This window comes from Neovison vison, chromosome 5 (assembly GCF_020171115.1).
Source record: "Neovison vison isolate M4711 chromosome 5, ASM_NN_V1, whole genome shotgun sequence".
Classification (NCBI taxonomy): domain Eukaryota; kingdom Metazoa; phylum Chordata; class Mammalia; order Carnivora; family Mustelidae; genus Neogale; species Neogale vison.
Genome location: NC_058095.1, coordinates 14,270,821 through 14,295,283, shown reverse-complemented (window position 1 = coordinate 14,295,283; position 24,463 = coordinate 14,270,821). Strand labels below are relative to the sequence as shown.

At 39.4% G+C, this 24,463-nt stretch overlaps 2 protein-coding genes and 1 non-coding gene across 3 annotated transcripts in view; 1 reads left to right on the top strand and 2 right to left on the bottom strand.

Moving 5' to 3' along the window:
* Positions 1–1,467: 1,467 nt before the first annotated feature.
* Positions 1,468–8,125, bottom strand: DDX5 (DEAD-box helicase 5). The gene is made up of 13 exons (XM_044247623.1): positions 7,901–8,125; positions 6,515–6,680; positions 6,068–6,164; positions 5,854–5,987; positions 5,667–5,732; positions 5,277–5,418; positions 5,035–5,195; positions 4,764–4,936; positions 4,282–4,392; positions 3,996–4,057; positions 3,862–3,921; positions 2,400–2,624; positions 1,468–2,174 (listed from the first exon to the last, which is right to left on the bottom strand). The coding sequence occupies exons 1-13, from the start codon at positions 7,942–7,944 to the stop codon at positions 1,771–1,773; spliced, it is 1,845 nt and encodes a 614-aa protein (XP_044103558.1). The 5' UTR covers positions 7,945–8,125; the 3' UTR covers positions 1,468–1,770.
* A 766-nt stretch (positions 8,126–8,891) lies between these two features.
* CEP95 (centrosomal protein 95) overlaps positions 8,892–24,463 on the top strand; it is a 40,916-nt gene continuing 25,344 nt past the window's right edge. Inside the window, exons 1-6 of the mRNA XM_044247622.1 lie at positions 8,892–8,985; positions 10,430–10,558; positions 11,460–11,567; positions 15,518–15,628; positions 19,042–19,147; positions 20,969–21,084. Coding sequence (XP_044103557.1) covers positions 8,967–8,985; positions 10,430–10,558; positions 11,460–11,567; positions 15,518–15,628; positions 19,042–19,147; positions 20,969–21,084 — 589 coding nt within the window. The 5' untranslated portion in view covers positions 8,892–8,966. The remainder of the gene's footprint in view (positions 8,986–10,429; positions 10,559–11,459; positions 11,568–15,517; positions 15,629–19,041; positions 19,148–20,968; positions 21,085–24,463) is intronic.
* Positions 24,239–24,377, bottom strand: LOC122908015. Its single transcript, XR_006384822.1, has one exon. It is a non-coding gene; the product is annotated as a U4 spliceosomal RNA (small nuclear RNA).

Genomic DNA, 24,463 nt, shown 5'->3' with positions numbered 1-24,463 from the left:
GTTTTAAAAATTCTTTCCAAATTCTATTAAAAGCTGGGCTCTATTCTCGTGTTTTCCAATCAGGAAATACACACCAGGGAAGAGGCCTATACACAAATAAATAAAAGCGAGAATGGGGAGAAAAATCACATTTATTAGTTCAGACAACCACAGGCTGGACACAACACACATGCTAAAAAGTGGACTGTCTTAAAACTTACTTCAAAGGTAAATAGGTAAATGTTTTCCACAGCCCCACAATCATTTCAATAAATGTTTACAAATTAAAAGGCCGTTAGACATTAAACAGTAAAATATGTAATAAATACTCCAACCTACCCCAAAAGCTTCTTATAAGTTAAAAGTCATAATGAATTTGACTAACCATGCTATTGAAAACTGTTCAAGTCACTGGAGAGACTGAATCAGTTTTCAATGTATTAGTCCTAAAAATACCACTTCCCCATCCCCTACCCCAAGCAAATTCTAGTTTTACATTTTAGAGATAAGGCATTGACACCAATTAAAGCCTCAGTTTAATAATCAGAATTTAAATGAAGCCTCATGAAGACCTCTCCTCTCCTGACCAAAAGGAACATATATATCAGACTCTCTGGGAAGACATCCAGACCTATTTCTAGTCATTACTGAAATGTAGTATTAGAAAGGTTGGTGAGCCAAAGTTAAATCTAAACAACACCCCCTCCTCCCATGACCTTTCTAGCAATAAAAAAAACCATGTTGACCAAATAAGATGACTTGTACAATAGTCACTGTGCTTTTGGTTATGGTGCTTCCTCTTGGTTAAACATTAACTTCGACAGGATTTTGTTTGAATATGAATAGACCCTCCAGTTTGAAGTCCCCTAGAGTTCCCTGAATTATCATTAAGACATTCATGATTCCCAGTGTAACTACAGTTAAGTGCCCCAAGAGCCTGAAGACTACAATCTATACAGATTCAAACTTAGCTCTTGGTCAAAGATCTTAAAATGTGTGAAGTCTTTTAGCTTTGTTCACCATTTTGGTAATTTACAACAGAGCCAAGAGCAAGAATATAAACTATTCTGAAAAAGCAAGTTATTTGGAGCTTTAATGATAAAATTTTTGCAAAGGAATAAAGTCCATCCATGTTGCTCTCACACTTAAGCAGTTTGAGGGTGGGGCTGGCTATACAGCGGATTTCCCTATTTTAATCTCACTTCACCATTCTAACAATTAGGCTATTAAATGACTCACCTGATGAGGTACTGACAGAGAGAGCCTTAATGCAATTTAGCCTACAACTGTAAATTTACTTAAATCTCATTTTAATCCTTGCAATATAAATAGATCATTCTAAGAAGTGCCTTCTGATCTCCCCACTTCCCAAACCTAAATTATAGAAAGGAGCAGTCAATTTAATTTTCATGGTTAAAAAAAAAAGACCATCTAAGCAGAATTTTACATGACATTATATATGTAAAATAAAGTACAATTTCCACTTAATTCAGTCTTCAAATATTTTTTATTGGAAGGCCATGCATTGCCTTCATTTATTGTATTTCAAATCACTGTACATTTACTTTTGTGAAAACACTGCCTGCATTTTCTAGTACAAAAAAAACCTAAAAATTGTTTCAGGAATGTAGAGAAATATCCAACTTAAATAGCGAAAAAGTGCACCATAATTACTGCTGCACTGCAGTCATTTCTGCATTTCCCATGTTTCTTAAATAACTATCTTGTCTGATAACACACAATATAAAGAGCAATTATGAAAAACAGACATTTACATATACTTCTAAAGTCTTATTGAGAATATCCTGTTGGCATTGGATAACCAATCATAGGCGCAGCTGCAGTAGCAGGATATGCATATGCCTGTTGGTTCATACCATTGTGCATATTTGGAACGTTACTTCCATATTGCTGAGTGCTATCGTAACCGTTCTGGTAAGTCCCTGTTGGATTACCAGTCCTAAAACTGGTCTGTATACCAGCAGACACAAAATTACTTCCAAAGCTCCCATTGGTGTAATTTGCAGCACTGTAAACACCATTCTGAGTTTTTGCCCCAAAATCTCTCTTAAGCAGACTAGAGTAACCTCTGTCATAATTTTCCCTGTCTCTAAAAGTATTAAATCCACCCCTTTTGCCCGCAGAGTATCTGTCCCGACGGTCATCCTTCATGCCTCCTCTACCCCTGGAACGACCTGTCCAAAAAAAAAGAAAAGAAAAATTGCAAGGTTATTATTTCCATGGCACAAAAATCATTAAGAACACAGAAGGAATAAAGAAAGCTCTATTTTCACTCTACAGGTGAAATGTTTTTTCAGCTTCATATTGAAGATTTTACTCACCCGCCAATCCCATTTAAAGGACTCGTGCAATCATGTGACCCCAAATCACCAACATTTCTTAATGAAGGTTGGTCTTACCTGAACCTCTGTCTTCGACCAACTGAAGCAACTTGGGATTAATTGCTTGATTAGCTTCACGAAGCACAGAGATAAGGTCGCTCACTTGCTTTATGTTATTAGGTGTAAAGAAAGTGTATGCTGTGCCTGTTTTGGTACTGCGAGCAGTTCTTCCAATTCGATGAATATAATCCTCTGAGGAGTTAGGGTAGTCATAATTGATGACAAATTTCACATCTTCCACATCTGTAAGGTGTTGCAGTGTGGCAAAATAGCAATGTATGGAGTTTTGCACACCACAACAGCCAGACCAAAAATAAAAAGTTAGACAATTGTATTCCCAAGAAGGTACGGGCTGCAAAAAATACAGTTAAAATGGTTATCCATTCTCTGTAGGAATACCATTGATGTTGGAAGGGGGGGGGGGAAGCACACACCATCTACCTGTCTCATTACCCCACCCAATGATAAAGAGCCTGTCAAAAGGACGTGTGTTCTCTAACGTACTCCCAAACCAGCAAGTTCCCTTACAGATCATCAAGTGACATCTGAATGCTTCTGCGCAGTAGGGCCACTTAAAGGTTCACAGCAACCTCTTCATGTGCTCATTTTGAGGACCTTTAAACAAAAATGTACGCGGTCCTTTGCATTACACACTCATCAGAAGTTCAAAATTCTGGCCACACTGCTTGTCTTGCCAAGACCTTACAACCGCAGCTGCAAGAAAAACATACCTGTCCCCCAAAAGTTGTTTTTATGCACTGTGTCTCGTCTAGGCAAGCGCTTCCAAGAAGCCAGGATTCACTTGAGAATGTGTCTCTCTCTGGCAGGTCTCGACATGACGACTACTGTGTAGGTGAGGGAGGAACTTTCAAAGCACTGCTTTCTTTTCCCACTAAGTGTGAGAAGTTGCTCCTGCTCTAGATCTCATGTGCCAGTACTCACCAATTTGTAAAAGGCTTAGTACCTTTTAAAGCTGCTCTCTCCATTTCAAACTTGAACAAAAATTTCATTGAACATTGAAGTTTGGAAATATTTCTTCAACATTTCAGCAAACTCACTGAAACTCAAAGACCCACAGATCACAGTAAACAGTTTGAAACAATGCTGTACCATGGCAATCATGCAAAGCATGGGACAGAAGAAATACCACGGCAGTGAACTGTGAGGATAACTTCCATTTTTTTCCCCCGGAGAGAACAGTTTACGGGGCAGAGGTGGTATGTTCTGCCTTTTGAAGATTACTGGCACACTTTCAGCTTTTCACCTCTCTAATCGACTGGAAGCAGCCAGCCGATCACTAGTCCTCCATCCCCCTCGAGTCCTCCGATTGTCATGCCTAGGCCTTGCCACAAAGACTGCACCTTTATATGAAAAAAACTTAGAAAAAATGCAGAGGTTAAAGAAAGCAATAAACTTTCTTTAAAAAAGTTATATGGAGATCTTCTGGGAAACCAAGCCATGAATTCGAGTTTTTACTAACCTAGCCCTCTGGAGGCCACATCTGTAGCAATCAGAATAGGAGCTTTTCCATGTTTGAATTCTGTGAAAGAGAAAGGATCATAAATAATCTGAGAATTCCAGGTTTAGAGAAAAGAAATTTTTCATTTGACTAACCATTTAGAACCCAGTCACGCTCCTGTTGACTCTTGTCACCATGGATACCCATGGCGGGCCACCTACATTAAAGAGAAACCATATTAGCAGGCTCATATTTGAAACCCAGTATGTTTTAGTCCACTGCCTATCTAGTCATCAATTCCTTTAATTTCACCTAATGTACGCAGTTTTATTTATACCAGATAATGGTCTTCCAGGACATTCAAATCCGTTACTCTACTGGTTTGCCCCTCCCCCTAAACGCAGTTCTCATACACCTGCTTCAACGAGGAAGCCCACATACCCATCTCTCCTCATTTTTCTAGTAAGCTCATCACATCTTCTTTTGGTTTCAACAAAAACAATGGTTTTATTCTCCTTCTCACTCATGATCTCTTCCATTAGACGAATAAGTCTTGGGGAAAAAAAATTGTGAATTTTAGAAGTAGTCCATAGTTATGGGCACACATTTATGGTCACTGAAGCACGACCTTCCATTTGCATGGCTACAAATAAAAACACCTGCCATGAACATTATCAAGCAACCACCCTAGGTCTTTTAAGCCACAAAGCACAGTCCTTCACCTAAAGAAATACTAAGAATATAGTGATAGCTAATTATGTGAATAGAGGAAAACATTTTTTCAGGAACACGGACAGACTAATTTTAAATGAACAAATTCACATCCCACCCAACTAAAAGTCACTTTTAAGATAACCTACGAAAGGGTAACTCCTAAGTTCGTATGGTCTATTTCTAGATTAAAAATTCTATAGAAAACTCACTTTTCATCCTTTTCTACATCATGACATACATCCACAATCTGAAGAATGTTGTGGTTTGCACTCAGTTCTAGTGCCCCAATGTTTATATGAATGTAGTCCTTCAGAAAATCTTCAGCAAGCTGTCTTACTTCTTTTGGCCAAGTTGCACTCCACATTAGGGTTTGCCTATCAGGCTAAAGAATTTGGGATTAAAAAAAAAAGAAAAAGCATTTTACTTCAAGAATAAATTGTGAGCTAACTTTGAAAATAAAACATTTTTAAAGACACTTACTCTTATTTGATCCACAATCTTCCTTATTTGGGGTTCAAAGCCCATATCAAGCATTCTATCTGCTTCATCAAGAACAAGGTAGGTAGTTCTTCTCAGATTGGTTTTCCCACACTCTAAGAAGTCAATCAGTCTTCCAGGTGTTGCAATACAAATTTCCACACCTTCAATTAAACACACAGATGTAACTATGACATCTCAAACTTGCAGCACCAACTGTGACAAACAGAATTTTTGTTACATGCCTCTCTCCAAATCACGAATCTGTGGTCCCTTGGGAGCACCACCATAGATGCAAGTGGACTTCAATCGACACGCTCTACAGTATTCAGCAGCTACTTGCTGTACCTGTTGGGCCAGTTCCCGAGTTGGTGCCAGCACCAAACACTAAAGAGAAACAAAAAGTGGGACAGGTTTTAGCAGACTCCTGGATCCTAGTTTTAAACTAACTGATTGGCATTACACCGGTAGATAGCACTAATTTTGCTGTCCAATACTCAAATATGATCAAGGTAGCTTTCTCTCCAGCTAAATTAACACGAGACAACTAACATCTCCACATTTATTATGTACTCTACAAATCCCTGTATAATACCCCTCGACAAAAATTAAGAAAAAAAAAAAAACATACTTACAATAGGCCCATCACCTCTCTCTAGGAATGGCTGATGATTGATGTGGACGATAGCAGGCAGCAAATACTATTAGGGATGGGGGAACAAAAAGAATTAAATTAGAAGTCTTCTGGTTTCTTTATATTCCTAATCTATTTTCACTAGCACATAATCACAGATTCAAACTACAAAATTCTCCCATACTTACAGACAATGTTTTCCCAGATCCAGTCTGTGCTACTCCAACCATATCCAATCCACTTAGAGCAACGGGCCATCCCTGAGCCTGAATAGCAGTGGGTTCAGTAAAATTCTGTCTTGCAATTACATCCATGACATTTGCTGCAATTAGAAACAATTCAGTAAAATTTAGTGAAGCCAAGAGAAACAAAGAGGGGGGGGGACTCAAAACTAGCACTTACCAGGGAAGTTTGCTTCATAAAAATTCAGAACTGGCTTTGGGCAGTTGTGACCTCTAACCGTAATTTCCTTACTCCTTCTGTATGTCTCCACCTCTTGCTATAAAACAGATTATAATAATCTAGTAAGCACCACAACAACCTTCACTAATATGGAGCCAAGAGGCCCCTACGTTTTAAATGGTTAGTAAACCTTTAAGTCTGTATAAAACCTATATCCACGTATGGAAAACCCACACAGCACAAGATCCACCAATTACTCTTAATAATCATCCTAAGTAGAAAAAATTCTAAGCCACCTGTTTCCTAAGTACCATCTCTTAACTATAAGAAAGTGTTAATTTCCCTGAAATTTGGTCATTTCCAAGACCTCTCTGTTCATATTTTTTTCGTACTAGACAGAAACAATTATTGAGTTACAACCCAATGAAACTATGTGAAATTACTCACTGCTGTGCGCCTAGCCAAATCAGGGTGTTCTTGATAAAAATTCTTCTCAAATTTGGGCAGCTCATCGAGATTCCACTTCTTTTTAACTAGTTTCTCCCCAGGGTTTCCAAATTTCTTTCCAGACAGGGGCCCTGCCCTACTTCCCCCAAACCGAGGTGCACCAAACCTGAAATTAAAACAAAAAAGTTACTCTATCTTCAAACGCTTACCAAGCAGTTTATATACACTTACTGTCCCGTGGGACACAATGCAGATAAATGAGAGACTTTGAGGTTTACGGCTTAGCACTGTCCTTACTGACGGCCATGATCTCAAAAGCCACAATTAGCACCATCTCTCTCACTTCCCGTTGTCCCCAATACACACTACTGAAGCCAAGTCAACAGCCCGGGATTTATCACGTCGGAAACTGGCTCCCCAAACGCCTGAAGTTCAGATTACAAGGATAGGCAACAGCTTGTGGCCCCTAGTCTCTCCCGTGAGCTTAGGAATTAAATGTCTGGGAGATAGACAATACACGGAAGGTGCTTAACAGAGACGCTATTTATCAGCTGTTTTCAAGCGAAACAGCTTTGGTTTTAAAGAAAATGGGACAGCACCAGCAATAAGACCAGAACAAGGACGGTGGTCTCAAAGACATATGCAAGCCTATCGAATTGGGATCCCGCGGAAGCGCTCCCGATCAAGATAGCAAAATTATATAACGCAAAGAAAAAACGGAGGAGGAGCTGGCAACTACCGGGGGAGGAGTCCCGGACCGGGCGGCGTTCCCGCTGGGGCGGCGCTTCCCCCTTTGTCTCGCATTTCTCTCTGCGCCACATTTTCTCGACGCTGCCATTTTGAGCTCCTCCGCCGGGCGGGGTAACAAAGGCGCCGGCGCCATGTCCGACGCCGGCATTTTGTACCCGCGACTCAGCCACATGGCCGATTCCCGCGGTGCCGGCCGCCCTTCTGCCCCCGCCGCATCAATGGCTTCGGAGGCGACCCCCTCGATTACCACAGAACTCCCGGGGCCCCTAAAACACCTCCCGAAAAGATGCATCTAACAGCGGTGACTTCGTTCTCCTGGAAGCGTCGCGCTTTCCTTCGATCGAAATACGCACCCCCGAGTTCTTCCCAACAGCTGCTCTATCGTCGGGGGGGGGGGCGAAGGCTTCGACGCCCTCCTCCCCCTCCCCCCGCCAACAAAAGGCGAGCTTGAAGACCGTTAACAGGAAAACATCCCTCACTCAGTTTTAGACAGGTATCAAAATGCCGAAAACCTTCGATTAATAAAGCCTAACAATAGACCAAAAAAGGCAAATTCCCGCCGCCCTCGCCCGCTGCCCCCTTCATCGGCCTCCCATCCCCCACTGCCGGGCCTGACAAGTCCGTTCCCATACTCACCCTCGATCCCGGCCGCGGTCTCGGTCACTCGAATAACCCGACATGGCGTCAATGGTTGCGGTTGGTGGGGAACAAAGTGGAGAGAATCGGGTGCGACAAGTCGCTGCAGGTGGCTTTGGCGACGGCAAAGCCTTGCGGGGGCGGCAGCGGCGGAGGGGCAGCGATGACAGGAGCCGGAGCTGCTAAACAAGAGACCGGTGGAAATGAATGAGGTGCCGGCCGCGTCCCGGCAGCCGGTTTTATACCCTGGACCGCCTCCTCCGCCGCAGAGACTGCTGGGAGCCGCTCTATGACCTAATCACCCCGCCCCTGCGCAGAGGCCGCAACGCCCGCCGGCGTTCCGGGATCCGCCATGTTCTCGCCCCACACCCCCTCCCCCTCCTTCAGAGTGGCCGGGTTTGAGGTCCCTTTCATAGCTGGGCCCACCTACATTGAGGTGCCTCAGCCTACACACTCTTCTTCACCTTTTTTTCGTCTTTCCACCCCTCAAGGAAGCCACCCGCCCTTTCCCAGGTCCAGCCCAGCCGACAAAATGGCCAGCACACGCCAACCCACTCGGCCCACTTGGAGATGTTTACGTCTCCAAAGAGCCTTCACGCCCCTAACCAAGCGAGACGGGAAGGCGGAGCCTGACATTGTCACGTGGCTGCTCCCGCCCATCGGCTAAGCGGACCGCACTACTTCGCCACTTGGCGTCGGCGGAGGAATACGAAACAAATAGCTCACCGGAAGTGCCGTACTAATGCCCCCGGGAGACCGCCCAGGGCTGCTGAGTGACCCGGGCTGTCAAACCCACCCACCTGAGAATCCCTTAGCGGGATCTTGCCCGCGGAGAATGGTATCCAGAGCCCACAAACCGCCGCCTCGGCGCGTGCTGCGATAGGAAGTGTTCCCGTGATGACCAATCAGCAACGAGAAGCCGTTTTAACGTCCCTCCCCCTTTCACCCACTGCCCTTTAGTTTCGTTCCCCCCTACCTTAGCAGTGCGTCTGCGCTTTGCGGCCCTTCCGGGACGCGGTCCACCGCGCGCCCAGCTGGGGGTCCGGCGGCAACCCGCCTCCGTGACATGGCCGGCTCAGAGGCTGGTGAGTCTCGGCTCGGAGCCCCGGTGTGTGTGGACTGAAGCCATTTAAATTCCGAACGTCCCTACCCCTTTTATGTTGAGTCATCTGGCTGGACTTCCTTGAGTCTGGGCTGCCCGCGGGGCTGGTGACAGACACCCCGTCGTAGTGAGCGACTTCATTGGGTGTTTTAGCCTCACTGTCGCTCAGCTTAGAGGCTGTGGAGCGCAATTATGGGGTGTGGAGAGAAGGACCCGGTGGCGAGGCGCGGATCGCGCCTACAACCTGGCTGCACAAAGGGCAGTCAAAAAGCTGCTTCTTGGAACTTGTATTTCTCTGGGGAACGCAGCCGCTGTTAGCGCGCGCTCTGGTTCTTGAACTGTGGAGACTGAGGCCATACCTGCATGTGCACTGAACTTTTGGGGAACGGCAGTCTTAAGATCTGCCAACGCTCCTGCCAAAGTAGACTAGTGGTAGATTTTTTTTCCTCAGTGCCCTCTGGAGTTACAGGCTTTGTCTAGCAACCGCTTTTTGAAGAGCGAGTGGGTTGGGTTGTCTGGGACGCTTTCCTTTCCTCAGGACACCGTTCAAACCGCTTGTCGTGGTTTGGTCAGCTGTGAGAAGTGGGCTTGGGGAGAGGGAGATAGCGTGCCTTGCCCCCACACATCGTTATTTCTAGAACATGCTGAGTATGTCAAATGTAGAATAAAAGGACTTTCTCCTTAATCGCCAGGTATATCAGGGATCATAAGTCAGACTTCCTAAATTACCTTAGTTTGAGAAAATCTTGAAGTAACCTTGCTAAGTCCTACCGTATCTGGGGTGAGGTGCGGTGGTACACAGGAAACTTCAACAGTGTTGGTAATGTGCTAGTTCTGAGTTTAGGGGCGTTTTTATGCATGTTCTGTGTTTTATTTCTTATTTATTAAATGTAATTTTTTAAAAAAACTAACAAATGTTGTACTGTTGGTGTCATTATTTCAGTTTTTAACAGCCCAAGTTAATCACCACCTATTTGGGCAACAGAGAAATTCAGACTTGTACGAGATAATTGGGTAAAAACATGACTAGTACCATTGGGAATTTGAAGCAGCATCTACTAATTAGTGTCAACCTCAGACTGTCGTTAACAAACTGTCTCGTTTATGACATATATTCCCGTTGACTTGTATGTTTTAAATAAAAACATCTAGGTATGGCTGGTAAAATAAGAAAAGGGGTAAAAATAAAGATTTTAGGTTGCAGTAGTAAAAGCTGGATTTGCAGCATGGTTTTGACCACATTAAAGTTCTGGTACTCTGGAAGTCATTCCAAGAAATTAAGTATTTTCAAAAATCGTGCCGCAAAGGGTCTTTGAACTTCTATAGTAATCAGATATTTTTATCTTCTACGTCATTCAATGTCTATCTTCCTGGGGGTTGACTTTTTCTAGTGCTGTTTAAGGCTGATCTTTTTTCTTTCCTGACAGAGTGGATAATTGTTGCCAATAACCTTCTTTTGAAATGTCATATACACCTAAGGATACGAGAACTAGAAGATTGTGATGCTAATGTTTTTATTGCCCTTTACCAATCCATTTTGGGAGAAAAGGTACCAGGTAAGGGTACTAAAAAGTGGGAGGAATAGTGACTACATCTTAGGCCAGGAGTTTTGAGAGCCTTCAGTTAGATCTTATGGTATTTATAAAATCTTGAATTTTTTTTCTGTGTTTATATCTTTATTTCTATCGAACTATTGCATTCATTACCTTAAGTACCTTAATGAGACCCAGACATAGTAATAGCCTTGGTCAAATCATGTTTGCGTGGTCTGGGTCATTTCTATTTAATTATGCCTAATACTTTATGAAAGTGACACATTTTCTGTAAGTGTATCTTCAAAGGTTCTAAAATTGAGAGAAACTTGGAAACTTGTTGAGTTTTGTTATTTAACCAGTATTACAGATACAAATTGATGTTTGTCCTGCATCCCTGGTTAAGTATTCATCTTCCTCAATACTAGTGGAGAAATTCCAAATATAAGTTGATGTTAATATCTTTCCTCAGTATGGTGTATACTGACCTTTTTAATCATTAGGCCAGTAATTCCTACTAGGCTGCTTTAACAAAATGTACAAGAACTCTCCTTTTGTACCTGTTGTGGGTTTTTTCTCTGTCATGAAAAGCAACCCACGATTATGGGTTAAAGTCTCACTTCATGTATTGCTTCCCTTATTAGAGTATTAGCATCTCCTTGAATTTAGGGATCTCTTTATCTTTCTGTAGTTTGGTGCTTATTGTAGAGCATGTTCATTATGTATTGATTGACTAAGTATTCAGCTCAGAGAGGTACTATATAGATAGAAATCAGGCTCTGTTGGCTTTATCTGTACTTTATAAAAGCCTGTTCTGTTTGAGTGGCGCTTGCTCTTGTAGCAGTTAACCTCACTTAGAAGCCTGGTCAAAGACCATGACAACTTGGGCCCTCAGATGAAAAATTATGTAGCTTTTTTTCCACAGACCTCATAGCTATTCCCAGGAGTCAAGAGGATGAAGCTCACAATGTACAAGCAGTAATTGATTCACTGGCCTTAGATTACCTACAAGTCAGCTTGTCTCACATAACAGGTTGGTATATACTTAACCATCAAATAATTTTGCATTTTACTAAGATAATTTATTAGGTAGAATCCTATACATGGTTTAGTTAACCAAATGAATAAGCTTATAAAATAGACCAAATGGCAACACTGAGCCAAGACAATTGACTGGTAGAATTACGGTACCCATCCTTGAGAGTTTTTTTTAAGGACAGTCAAACTTTGAGTTGTGATGGACCTGTGAGTATCCTAGCTGGTCATCTGAAGTATGTATTTTGTTGTTGTTGTTGTTGAAGATTTTATTTATTTGAGAGAGAGAGAGAACATGAGAAGAGGGAGGGTCAGAGGGAGAAGCAGACTCCCTGCCAAGCAAGGAGCCTGATGCAGTACTCTCGATCCTGAGACAAAGGCAGTTGCTTAACCTACTGAGCCACCAAGGCACCTCATTGTTTTGTTATTTTATTTTTTTGTTTTGCTATTTCTTTTGGAGCCCAATGTGGGGCTTGAACTCATGACTCTGATATCAAGACCTGAGCTGAGATAAAGTTGGACTCTAAACCAACTGAGCCACCCAGGTGCTTTGTTATTTAGTTATTTTAAAGCTAATATGCTTCAAATTGGCAAAAAAAAAAAAAGCTAATATGCTGCTTATTTGTAGTAGGTAAAAATCAGCAACATCTAAATGTCCACTAAATAGGGACAGGTTAAATACGTTATGGTTGCTCCATATGTGGAATTACACTGCCACTGTGAAAGATTTTTGATGATGCTCATTATGTAAAATGTTCCATGTTAGTACAACAGTTTCCAGTGTGTATAAAGTCAGAAGAATGTACAGAGTATGGTGCAGCTTGTAGAAAACAAAGGTGAGGAGAGTAAATATGCAGTTGATTGCTTGCAGAAGGACTCTTTCAAAGCGTGTGCAAGAAACCTATAATGCTGATTGCTTCCAATAAGAGGAACTTCAGGACTGTAGGATGAGGATGGGATGAGATTTCATTATATATCTTCTGTACTTTTGAATTTTAATTTTTGTTTTATTTCATTTTTGCAAGAGACAAAAAATGTGTGTGTACAAATGCAAAGGAGGGGCAGAGGAAGAGGAGAGAAAGTCTTAAGCATGCTCCATGCCCAGTGTGGAGCCTGACGTGGAGCTTGATCTCAAAACCCGAGATCAGGACCTGAGCCAAAATCAGGAATCACAGGCTTAACTGACAGAGCCACTTAGGCACCCTGCACTTTTTGAATTTAAAATCCCATTAGTATATTTTCTATTCAAAATAAGTAAAACTAAATTGTGAACCTTTTTCCAAAATAAAGTATATCATACTTGTATTCAAAAGCCAAATTTACTAAAAATATTTATAAATCTTTATATTTTATATAATAAGGCAATAAGGATTATTTCAGTAAATTATTCCAGGCTAAGGAAGAGAGGGAATCTGTGGGTTTGAAACTATATTTGAATCCCTAAGAGAAGGCTTACACTATTGGTTTGTTCTTTGACAGTTAAGAGAGAGAAATGTTAATCAGGATAGGTCATTTACATCTCTCAATTTAATATTGATGATGAACTTTTAGAAAAATACTCTGGCTTAAATTTTTGAGTGCAGTTCTGGGTGACTAAATGTGGTAAATTTGTTTGGAGATAATTCATTTCAAAGGATAATCCAAGGGTTTTCCTGTTCTTTTGCAATTTTGAATTGCTTTATCACTTGAATAGGGCAATTTCTGGTATTTGTGCTTCTTAAACCCTACTGTAGCAAGGTTGTATCTGCATATATAACTTTTTAATGCAGAGCTACTCCTGACAAGTCAGACCTGCCCCATGAAAAGTTGCAAAACTGCTTACCTCTTCTGGTATATGGCAAAGCATCTTTTTACTCCTTGTGTTCTGTTTAAAGCAATATCTCCTGTACCACGAAGCACTGCATTCTGGCCGGCGGTCTTAGTTGCTGGGTTGGCAGAGAGAGGATGCTCCCCATCCTGGCAACTGAGAAGTTCTGAGTATGCCCTTGGGGTATACTTGTGTATCTTGTTAAGTCAGAAAAACATGAGGCTTAAGAACAAGAATTTTGTTAGCTTTAAACAGAAAAAAAAATTGTCAAATGTTGTCCATCTGTACTAGTAGTTTTGTTGAACATCACAATTTTTGGTAGGTTTGTTTTGCATCATGAAGTTTTGAATGGCTAGATTCTCTCAAATGCCAAATTTCCATTTTGACTCTCCACTTCTGGTTTGAACTTCTGGTTTGAACTGAGAATGCAGGCAGGTTCTCCCGAGGAACAACCGAAGTGTCTCAAGTTAAATTCCGTCCATATCTGATGTTGATTAGAGTCCATTTTAGGTGACACTAAGCATGCCAGGTTTCCATGCTTTTACCAATCCATTTCTTGTCAAAATTTCAATTTAGCGTTTATTAAAAATTTATTATGGGCCAGGTATTGTGCTAAGGATTGTTTAAAGATTAACTTCTGGGTGTAAAGTGGATGTGGTGGGAGATTAGACTGGAGAAGTGGGGGGTGAGGTGAGATTAAAAAGGGTTTTATAGGGGCGCCTGGGTGGCTCAGTGGGTTAAAAGCCTCTGCCTTCAGCTCAGGTCATGATCCCAGGATCCTGCGATTGAGCCCTGCATTGGGCTCTCTGCTCAGTAGGGAGCCTGCTTCCTCCTCTCTGCCTGCCTTTCTGCCTACTTGTGATCTCTGTCTGTCAAATAATTAAAATCTTTTTAAAAAAGGGTTTTATATGCATGGATAGTCTATTTATTATTGAAGTATTTATTTCAATATTTATTTATTATTGAAGTATAGTTGACTTACAAAGTGATGTTGGTTTCATGTGTACAACATAGTGATCCAACAGTTCTGTGTATTATACAGTATTCACTGTTGACTAGTGTAGTTACCATCTGTCACGATATAATGCTAATTACAGTATTATTGACATTATTTCCTTTGCCTTTTTATCTCTGTGACTTGTTTTATAACTGGAAGTTACACAAACTGTATATAGGGTTATACAAACTGGAAGTTTGTATGCACTGGCAATTTCTAATTAAGAAAACGACATGATGCATACAAAATGAACAGAAGTTAACAAATAGAAAAAAATGAGGGATTCCTGGCAAAAGTATCCCAACAAGTTTTTTATATTACTCTGCTACTATTATCTTCAGAACAAGCTACCATCTAGAAGTAGGATCTCACAATCTGATACTGTGTTCTCTCCTGGCATTTTTTTTTTTTTAAAGATTTTATTTATTTATTTGACAGAGATCACAAGTAGATGGAGAGGCAGGCAGAGAGAGAGAGAGAGAGGGAAGCAGGCTCCCTGCCGAGCAGAGAGCCCGATGCGGGACTCGATCCCAGGACCTTGAGATCACGACCCGAGCCGAAGGCAGCAGCTTAACCCACTGAGCCACCCAGGCACCCCCATTTTTTTTTTTTTTTTTTTGCTAGCCTGATAAAGTTCTGCTTAGATGCTTTATATATTGGTATAAATGTTACTAGGGGATGTTTTCTTAAGTCCACTTGCTTTGTTTTTTGATAAAGGAAAGGATATGCCAATTATCAAAGGTTATATTCAAGGCTGCTTCTTTTGTTTCTTCAAATATAATCAGGCATCAGAAAATTTATGTTTTTGGGTGCCTGGATGGCTCAGTCAGTTAAGCGTCTTCCTTTGGCTCAGATCATGATACAAGGGTCCTGGGATAGAGGCCTACTTCCCTCCCTCAGCAGGGAGTCTGCTCCTCCCTTTGCCCCTCACCCTGCTTTTGTGCTCTCTTTCATTCTCTCAAGTGAGTAAATAAAATATTCTAAAAAAAGAAAAAGAAAATTCATGTTTTTATTATATTATTGTTTTTCCTGAGTTTATAATTCTTTTGTCTTGAACAGTACAGGGTGATATATTCATTTCAAAATTATGAGGCTTTCAATTTCTTGGTTAATATTTTTAATTAGCTCTTTATCCTGTGTTTAGGAGAAAATATAGTGAGAGGAGATAAAGAATCTATTAAGAATCTGCTAGAAATATTTGATGGGTTGCTGGAGTATCTTACAGAACACATCAGTGAGACATCTCATGAGAAAAGTAAGTTTAAAAATATAAATTTGATTTGGTTTATATTCTACATTCTACATCCTGTCCCTTTTGGCCTTTTTTCTTTTTGCCTGTTTTTCTTCATAGGAATTGGAAACACTAATGTATATACCTGGTAAATTTAATCATAAATTAAATCTCAATTCTTACTGTTCTTAGTGGTTGAGAAAAACTCTCCTAGACTGTCACCATGTCCTTTGTCAACTTAGTTATTGCTTATAAATTACTTTAAAGCTAATCTATGATAGCTAAATTCTAGCCAAAATTGCTTATTGTCCTATTATTGCATGACATTATTGACTATAATTTTCTCTGTCAGAACTGCTATTTTTGTTACAAATTTGGATTTTGCTAAAGCATTAGCAGGAATTGGAATGTGTGTTTTTTTTTGTTTGTTTTTGTTTTTGTTTTGTGTTTAACCTATGTTTAGGTTTGTGATAGCCTGAACATTTTATTTTAGTCTTCCGGTAATCCAGTTTCCCAAATTGTAACAAGTTGTGTTGTTAAGTTTTTATTTTATGGTTTTTAATGGTAATTCTAAAGATTAATAGTGCCATTTTCTTTTACAAAAGGCTTATAGTTATTTAAAGTAGATCAGCAATATATAAAAGCTCTTTATAATCTTTGGCTCAATTTATCTCATTCCTAAGAATTTATCCTAAGGAGTGATAATATAAAAGAAAAGTGATTACAGGTCTTCACTGCAATGTTATTGAAAAGAAAACATAGAACCGTAATGGTTTGAGATTGGTTGAGTAAAAAAATGCTCTATGTCATGATTAGAGTAATTTATGACCTATGTAAGAATGGATTTACTATTTTGAAGTTATCCAGCATGTTTTCAGCAGCAGTAGCAACCAACATAAATTCTAATATGAATGAAGACAAAAATTTGGGTAGGCTTATCATTCTCATATGGTTGATGGTGAGACCTGTACTGGGATTATAACATTTGAAATTAACCTTAAACTCTTCAGAGATAGTTTTCTACCTTTTATCTCTATTGCTGAAAAGATTTAAAAGTATATGTAGGAAGGAAAAATTGCCACACAAGATACTTATTTCAAAAACTTTGAGTGTTCTAAATGTGGAGTATTTTGAGTGTTTAATATATGTTCAATACATACCAGCCCACGGACCCTGGGAGGATTCAGAATTGCGTGCCATGTGTATTGCTCTCAAACCTATACTCCAGTCAGGAAGACAGCCATAAATACATAGAATAGTCCCCCCAGATATGCAGTTTTCTTTCTGCAGTTTCAGTTACTTGCAGTCATCTTCTGTCCAGAAGCAGATGATCCTCCTGACATATTGTCAGAAGGTCATAATAGCCAAATGCTGTATTGCAGTGCCTCGTCATTCACTCACTTCATCTCATCACGTAGGTATTTTATCATCCCACATTTTCACAAGAAGGGTGAGTACAGTACAATAAGATATTTTGACAGAGAGACCACATTTTTTTTTTTTAAGAGACTAGAGAGAGAGTGAGAGAGAGCATGAGAGCAGAGAAGGTCAGAGGGAGAAGCAGACCCCGCAGAGGTGGGAGCCCAATGCAGGACTTGATCCCAGGACTTTAAGATCATCACCTGAGCTGAAGGCTGTGGCTTAACCCACTGAGCCACCCAGGCGCCCTGCAACCACATTTTTATAACTACTGTTGTAGTATATTGTTGTAATTGCTCTTATTTTATTATTAGCTATTGTTTATCTTAATGTGCCTAATTTAGAAGCTAAACTTTGTCATAGGTGCAGGAAAAAGTGTATATATAGTGTTCAGTACTATCCATGGTTTCAGGTATTCTCTGGGGATCTTGGAACTTATCCCCTATGGATAAATAGGGACTCTAAAAACATTATAGGAGAATTGGGGGAGAGTGAAAGACATGTGAAGCTCACCTAATTCAAGGTTATCAGTAGGTATTTTGATGCTCTGTGACTGTGTAGTCATTTTAGCAGCAAGATTAAGAGGTAGAAAACTACCTTTACGTGGAGATTAATTTAAAATTTTACACTGACAGCAGCAGTTTTTACAATGCATTACTTGATTGTAAGTTGGAGAGGGACGATAATGGCTTGGTCATGGATAGGGCCGTGGGGATGGAGAGAGGAGCACAGAACTGAAAGATACTTACATGTGAGTCTGGTAATAGTCAAATGCTGAGGCAAGAAGGGAGAAGGGATATTCTCTCTCCCTGAGAGAAGGGATGGGAATATTTCAAGATATTCCCCTTGAAATATCCCTTCTCAGGGAGAGAGAAGAGATATTTCAAGGGGAGGTCAGTAGAATGCGGTGAACTTAGGGTTGCTAGGAGGGAGTTGCACAGATGGGGCCTCCCTGTGAGGTAGTACCTGAGTTGGGCAGTGTTTTCTAAAGTCTGATTCTCACCTTTGCAGGTCCAAGTTGATATGGCAGTATTACCTAGAGCTGAGCAGATTCTTCAAAATGCCAGTTAATAATGGGAAGTAAATCTTTATTATCATGAGTCTCATCAGGTATACAGAGCAGCTTTTTTCTGTTACCTGAGCTAGCATTATCGCTTACTTAAACTGTAAGGACAAAAGATTTGAAAGGAGATCTTGAGTCAGTGCTGCATTATGCCCCTCATTGTTTGAAGCTCTCAAAGCCTCAGTTTTCTCATCTGAAATTCTTTCATGGCTATAGTGAAGGTCGAATAAGTAGATATGCATAAATAGTTTAGCACTGAGCCAAGCTTGAGTAATTGAGTAAATGCACAATGAATGTTAACTAATATTATTAAAATGTTTGTTGAATACAGCAATAGAAAAAAATGAAGGTGGATGTTCAAAGAAGGAATCTCTAGAAATGGATGGGAATGTCCATAAATCTGTATCATAGGAGGTTCACCCACATACCTCCTGAAATTACCTTGCTAGTGAGTTCCTGCCACTGGTGAAAGTCTATTTCACTGATATGTTGGGGTAGAAGAAAAGAGTGATCATCTTAAGGAAAATCCATCGAATCCTTGAAGTAGTCTTATTCTTAGGTTAGGGGAGTGATAGTTTGGGAGCCCGAGGTAGGCTAACACAGTCATGTTGTTCTGAAGCCGCAACCTAGTCCTCTTACCTCAGACATTCCTTACAGATAGAAAGATGTTGACAAACAATAAAGAATGAACCTATGACCTAGCTTAAAAATAAAACACTGCTAATACAACTGCAGACCCTGCTTTTAAGGAAACACTTTTGTTGTTTCTTTGTTAACCAAGTAATATGCTCATCACAGGTGATGATTTGGTTCTTTCTAATTTCATGTTCACAAGAGCCCAGTTTACCAGGAGAGAATGAGGGTGCCTTACTGTTCTTACCCGTACCTACCCCAGTATAAAAATAGCATTATTAATTTGGGGAATTTTGATACTGTTTTTGTCTATTCTAAACAGGTGAAACTGGACAGAGTTTTAAAGAATCCCATCAAGGAGAACTTTTGGAAGAGCCAGAAAGTACTAAGGAATCGAAGTCATCATGGAAAAGAGTTTCTTTTGAGAGGTAGCACTCAGTGTCTATGAATTTAATCATAGCAAATTATGCTTTTTTTCTACTAAGAATTGAAATGGCACACAGTAAACCAGAATAGCAGCAAACAAAACAAAACAAAAAACAAAAAACTAGTGTAAAAATTTTACTACCTTCTCATATTTTAAACCTTCCTGAGGGTGTTTTAAGAACCATGAGTTGTATGTACTTAATTCTAAGTATTAAGCACCTACTTATTTTTAAATTTTTCCCGAGGTCATCAAAACAGTTTATGTTCCTTATAGAAAACTTGGAAAGTACAGAGAAATAAAAAACAAGCAGAAAAAAAAAAGATGAACTCTGCTATTCAAAACTGAATAACTACTGTTGATGTTTTATTATACTTTAGTCTTTTTTACCATTTTGAGGTTTTTTTGGATTTAGTCATATTGTTTATATAATTTTTTTTTCACTTTAAAGTTTTACACATCAGTAGTCTTCAAGTTGTTAAAATTTTTGTAATAATTTTTAAACACCATATAACAGACCATTCATATGTGTGCTTCATAATTGGCTAACGCACTCCTCTGACTTGGAGGTGGTTGTTCCTGTGTTTTTTATGGTTTTAAAAAATATGATACATAACTTTTTATCTATTCTGTAATCTATCTATTCTTTATTCTTTATGCTATTCTTTAAACTCATTCAAAGAGAATGAATGTTATAAGGCTATTAAAAGCAGTCACTTTCCAAAATGTGATGGTTTATACACTTACTGGCAGTATAAAATTATTGGGTTACTGCACCCTCAAATCAGTATTGTTCACAAATATCAGAGTTTGTTTTATTTATTCATTCATTTATTTATTTTTAAGGTTTTATTTATTTGACATGGAGATAGAGAGTATAAGTAGGCAGGGCAGCAGGGAGAGGGAGAGGGAGAAGCAGGCTCAATCCCAGGACTCTGGAATCACGACTAGAGCCAAAAGCAGCCACTTAACCAACTGAGCCAACCATGCACCCCAGCAAATATCAGAGTTTTAAAATTTCTGTGACTTTTATAGAAAAAATACAGTGTCATTACAGGTTTGATGGTAGTTATAACTAGAGGTTGAATATGATGATACGACTTTGTTTTAAATATCTGATTCTCCGTTTTTTTTAATGGAGTTGCTCTGATTTGAAAATCACAGGCAGTGCTTTCCTTTTATGTATAGTACATTGTGGAAAATATGTCTTGAAGGAGACCACCAAAAGATGAATTTCCTGACTTTATTTATTATTATTATTATTATTATTATTAAAGATTTATTTATTTATTTATTTGACAGAGAGAAATCACAAGTAGGCAGAGAGGCAGGCAGAGAGAGAGAGGAGGAAGCAGGTTCCCTGCCAAGCAGAGAGCCCGATGCAGGACTCGATCCAAGGACCCTGAGATCATGACCTGAGCCAAAGGCAGAGGCTTAACCCACTGAACCACCCAGGTGCCCCTGACTTTATTATTAGATATTTTTTTTAAAAAGTGCAAAAGTGAAACAACACAAGAATATTTAGTTCAAAATTAATACCCTACCCAGACTCCACTCCCTCACCCCTAGAGTATCCAATATTTATTGTTCTCTCTGTGTGTGGATTCTCCTACACATTTAATCCTTGGCTGATATATGTCAAAACAAAACAGACAAGCAGCAAGAAGTGATAAGCAGTAGAAGAGAGTGTCCTGCCCTTCTGCACATAACAGTGAACAGTGTGAATACCCATAGGCAGACTGTTTGGAGGAGCTCTCGGGGTCCTTCTTGGGAGGGGCCCTCTGTGTTTAGGCTGGGCCCCAAGTAAGTAAGGGAACTCTTTCAGGTGCTCCTTGTCATCTGAGGCTTTGGGTCCCTCTTGGGATGGAGATGAAACAGAATCCACCGGTGAAATAATTAGACTGGGAGACACGGCACACACCTTTTCTCTCAGAAGTAATGGTAAGTTGTTAGATGACAATTATTGTTACTCAACATGTAACTATGGAAATATAAGTAGTTTTACTTAGGAATGTTTGTAGTTGAGAAGAATAGAGAGAGCTATAGCTCGATAGAATTGAATTTCCAAGCGCATACCACTATTATCCTAAATGTGAACAGTTACCTGAAATCAGTCAAGTAGGAGTCATAGGCACATGGGCAAACAGGTGGATGCAAGTTTGTGATGTAATATGTGGGACTTGATACTCTGGGAAGAGACTTCTGGATGCAACATTCAGATTACCTCCTAAGTGTAGTTTCTTAAACTGGGTGACATACTCTTTTCATGGTTTCAGCCAACAAGTCTGTATATCCAGTGGCAATTTTTCTGCCAGGCATCAGGCCACATTTCTAATAGTCTGCTGCTTGTATACAGTAAATCTGAATATCTCTTAGACCCCTTTTGAGCCTCCCACTTTGCTGTCCTCCCAACATCCCACTCCCTGTCCTGCCTACCTTAGTTGACATGCTCTTTTTCTGGCATCATTTTGTTTCTTCTACTGGGGTGCTCTTCCTTCCTTTCTATTCCTGGCAAATTCACCCTACAAAGCCCAGCCTCAGGTTCTAAGCTTCTGTATATCTACGGTGTGGCCCTGTGTCCTTATTTTGGTAATGGCATTCCCACATTGCATTGTTAACTTTGAGTATGTATATTAGGTACACTGTGTTTCAGGGACAGTAGCCACATTATATTCATTTAGCAAATATTTAGTGCCTTCCCTGTGCTAGGCAGTGGTGTTAGAGTGGTAACCAAAGGAGACACAAATCCCTTCCCTTGTGGAGCTTACATTCTACTTGTGGAGGCAGCCAACAAATAAGACAAATAAATGAAGTATATTTATCTTAGTATTCCAAAACTTTGCAAAACACCAGGAACACAATAAGTTGTGGGGAGTTTATTAATGGTAGACTAGGAATGCTAGAGAGGAACTAATATTAAGTTGGGAATCAAGTGGCCAAATTTTTATGCAGACTCTGCTACTGGCTATGGGACTTTGGACAAGGCCCTTGTCTTTCTTGAGCCTCAATTTCTTAATGTGTTAAATCAGAGAATTCAACAAACCATCTCTGAAATCCCTTTCAGCATTAATACTTTTATTCCAAAGAGTAAACACTGAATTCCAAGGAATTAATGCTCAAAGAACCTATGTCTGGAAGGTTAGACAGTAGACTAAAGACATACTTGCTACTGGGAGGAGCAAAGTAAGGGAATGACCAGAGTGAAGTGTAGGTGATAATGTTTCTAGAAGGAAGAGAGTCCGATGGATTGACAAAAGGTGGAAGGGATGGTGATTTTAGAAATGGTGTTCTGTGATAGCAACTACCACATAAAAAGGTTGCATCTGTAAAAAGTGAATTATTTTCAGATTTTAACTATGCAGATTATAATGCAATTAAGGCAAAAGGAAAGGTTGAAAGAAAAGCTAGGATAAGGTATTTGGGTTTGAGGTCATAAAGGGCTATGGTAACTTCCTCTTACATTTGGATCTAAGTTATCAGGTAACTGTCACCATATACATTCATGGGTGTCTATTTAGACTTCAATTCCTGGGCTGTGAATCATTTTTTAAATTCAGGTAAAATTGACATGTAACATTGTTAGTTTCAGATGTACAGCCTAATGATTTTATGTTTACATGTATTGTGAAGTGATCATGACATAGGTCTAGTTAACATTTGTCACCAGGGAGTTGAAATTCTTTTTTTCTTGAGAGGATAACTTTTAAGATCTGTCCTACTTGTATACTGTGTTCCCCTTACTTATTTAACTAGAAATTTGTACCTTTTGCCCATCTTCAGCCATTTTTTCCTACCAGGGCCATCCCCCCCCCTTTTTAATGAAATATTATATACATTTATCATATAGGTATACTTACATAATTGAATTTTATTAATGCTTACAGTAGACAAGTTCAGAATCTTCCCAGTAATAAAACACTATGTCCTTAAAACAATCTAAAAATTAAAGGGAGAGATTTGAATGTGTCATTTTCAGTCTGACAAAAGTTCCAGACGGTAACTAAGCATGAGATTTTAGGAGAAATTTCATCAGAAATAAAGAGATTGATTTTCTTGGTCATCCAAGAAACTAAAGAAAAAGTGGACGTAGCTAGGGAAGAGTGAGTTAGCCTGGGGTCAAGCTGATGACAAATTCATTTTGGGTAGTAGAGAAATTATGGGCCACGTTAATGAATTTTGAACATTAGATCTCAGATGCTCTTCATGTGAAATAAGTTATGGAGGGAGATGGACATATTTTAAACATTTTGATGTGAAAATGCCATGTTGCACTGGATTATGGAAAAGAAAAGCACAAAACGATGTCTTTGCTGGTTTTTTGTTTTTTGTTTTTTGTTTTTGTTTTTTTTTTTAATTTTTTTTTTTAAATTTTTTTTTTTAATTTTTTTTCTTTGCTGGTTTTTAAAAGACAAAATGAATGTCAGAAATTTTAAAATACACAGTGTCTTGGAATAAATTGCATGGAGTTTGGGATCTGTGCAAGGTGAATATTTCTGTTTGTAGTGATTATGTCTGTTGATCATTTGGTAACAGTGAGATTGGAGAGTACACATACCTTCAAAGTGAGGAATAAGTTTATGGTGAAGTCTTTCATTAAATTGAAGAAGACATAAATGGTCATTTGGAGAGGGGGGAGTCCTAAATCCATTTTGTTAGTGAAGAGTACATGTACTGTATAGTTTCCAAAGGAACAAAGTGGATATTCAGAAATATTTTAATACAGCTCTGCATGTAATACTATAAAGCTAATAAACAATATTAAACATTTAAAAATTAGACAAAACAATTTGACCTATAAATCTTTTTATGATGGTGTCAGCCAAGATTCTTAGCTCAGAGATATATCCCCATAACAGTGTCCTGCAATTCTAGCACCTCTTCGTATGTCAGTGTGTTCCAATAATGCTATTTACAGTGGTTCCTGACTGGCTCAGTCAGTAGTGTGTGTGACTCTTGATCTTGGGGTTGTGAGTTCAAGTCTCACATTGGATGTAGAGATTACTTAAAATCTTGAAACAACTTTTTTTTTTTTTTTTTAACAAAAACAGTTGGTGAAGATTTGGACCTTGGACCATGGTTTGCCTACCCCTGACCTATAGAAAACCACCGTTAACATTTTGATTTCTTTCCTTACAGATACATAAATGTGTATCTCATATGTGTATCTTTTCAATTAGCAATAATCGCGCCTCGGATAAACCTCATTGGCTACGATACTGCCACTGTCTTTTCAAATGTAATCTTATAGTACGTGTTAGTAACTTTTTTAATTGAAGTGTAGTTGACATACAATATTACATTAGTTTCAGTTGTTACATAG

Bases quoted from the DNA above. Each gene is read 5' to 3' on its own strand.
- DDX5 (XM_044247623.1), bottom strand. From the start codon at position 7,944: ATGTCGGGTTATTCGAGTGACCGAGACCGCGGCCGGGATCGAGG. The intron at 5,419-5,666 runs GTAAGTATGTTT...GTTTCTCTTTAG, and splicing joins AGAGAGGTGATGGGCCTATT to TGTTTGGTGCTGGCACCAAC. The intron at 2,625-3,861 runs GTTAGTAAAAAC...AACACCTTACAG, and splicing joins TGTGGCCTCCAGAGGGCTAG to ATGTGGAAGATGTGAAATTT.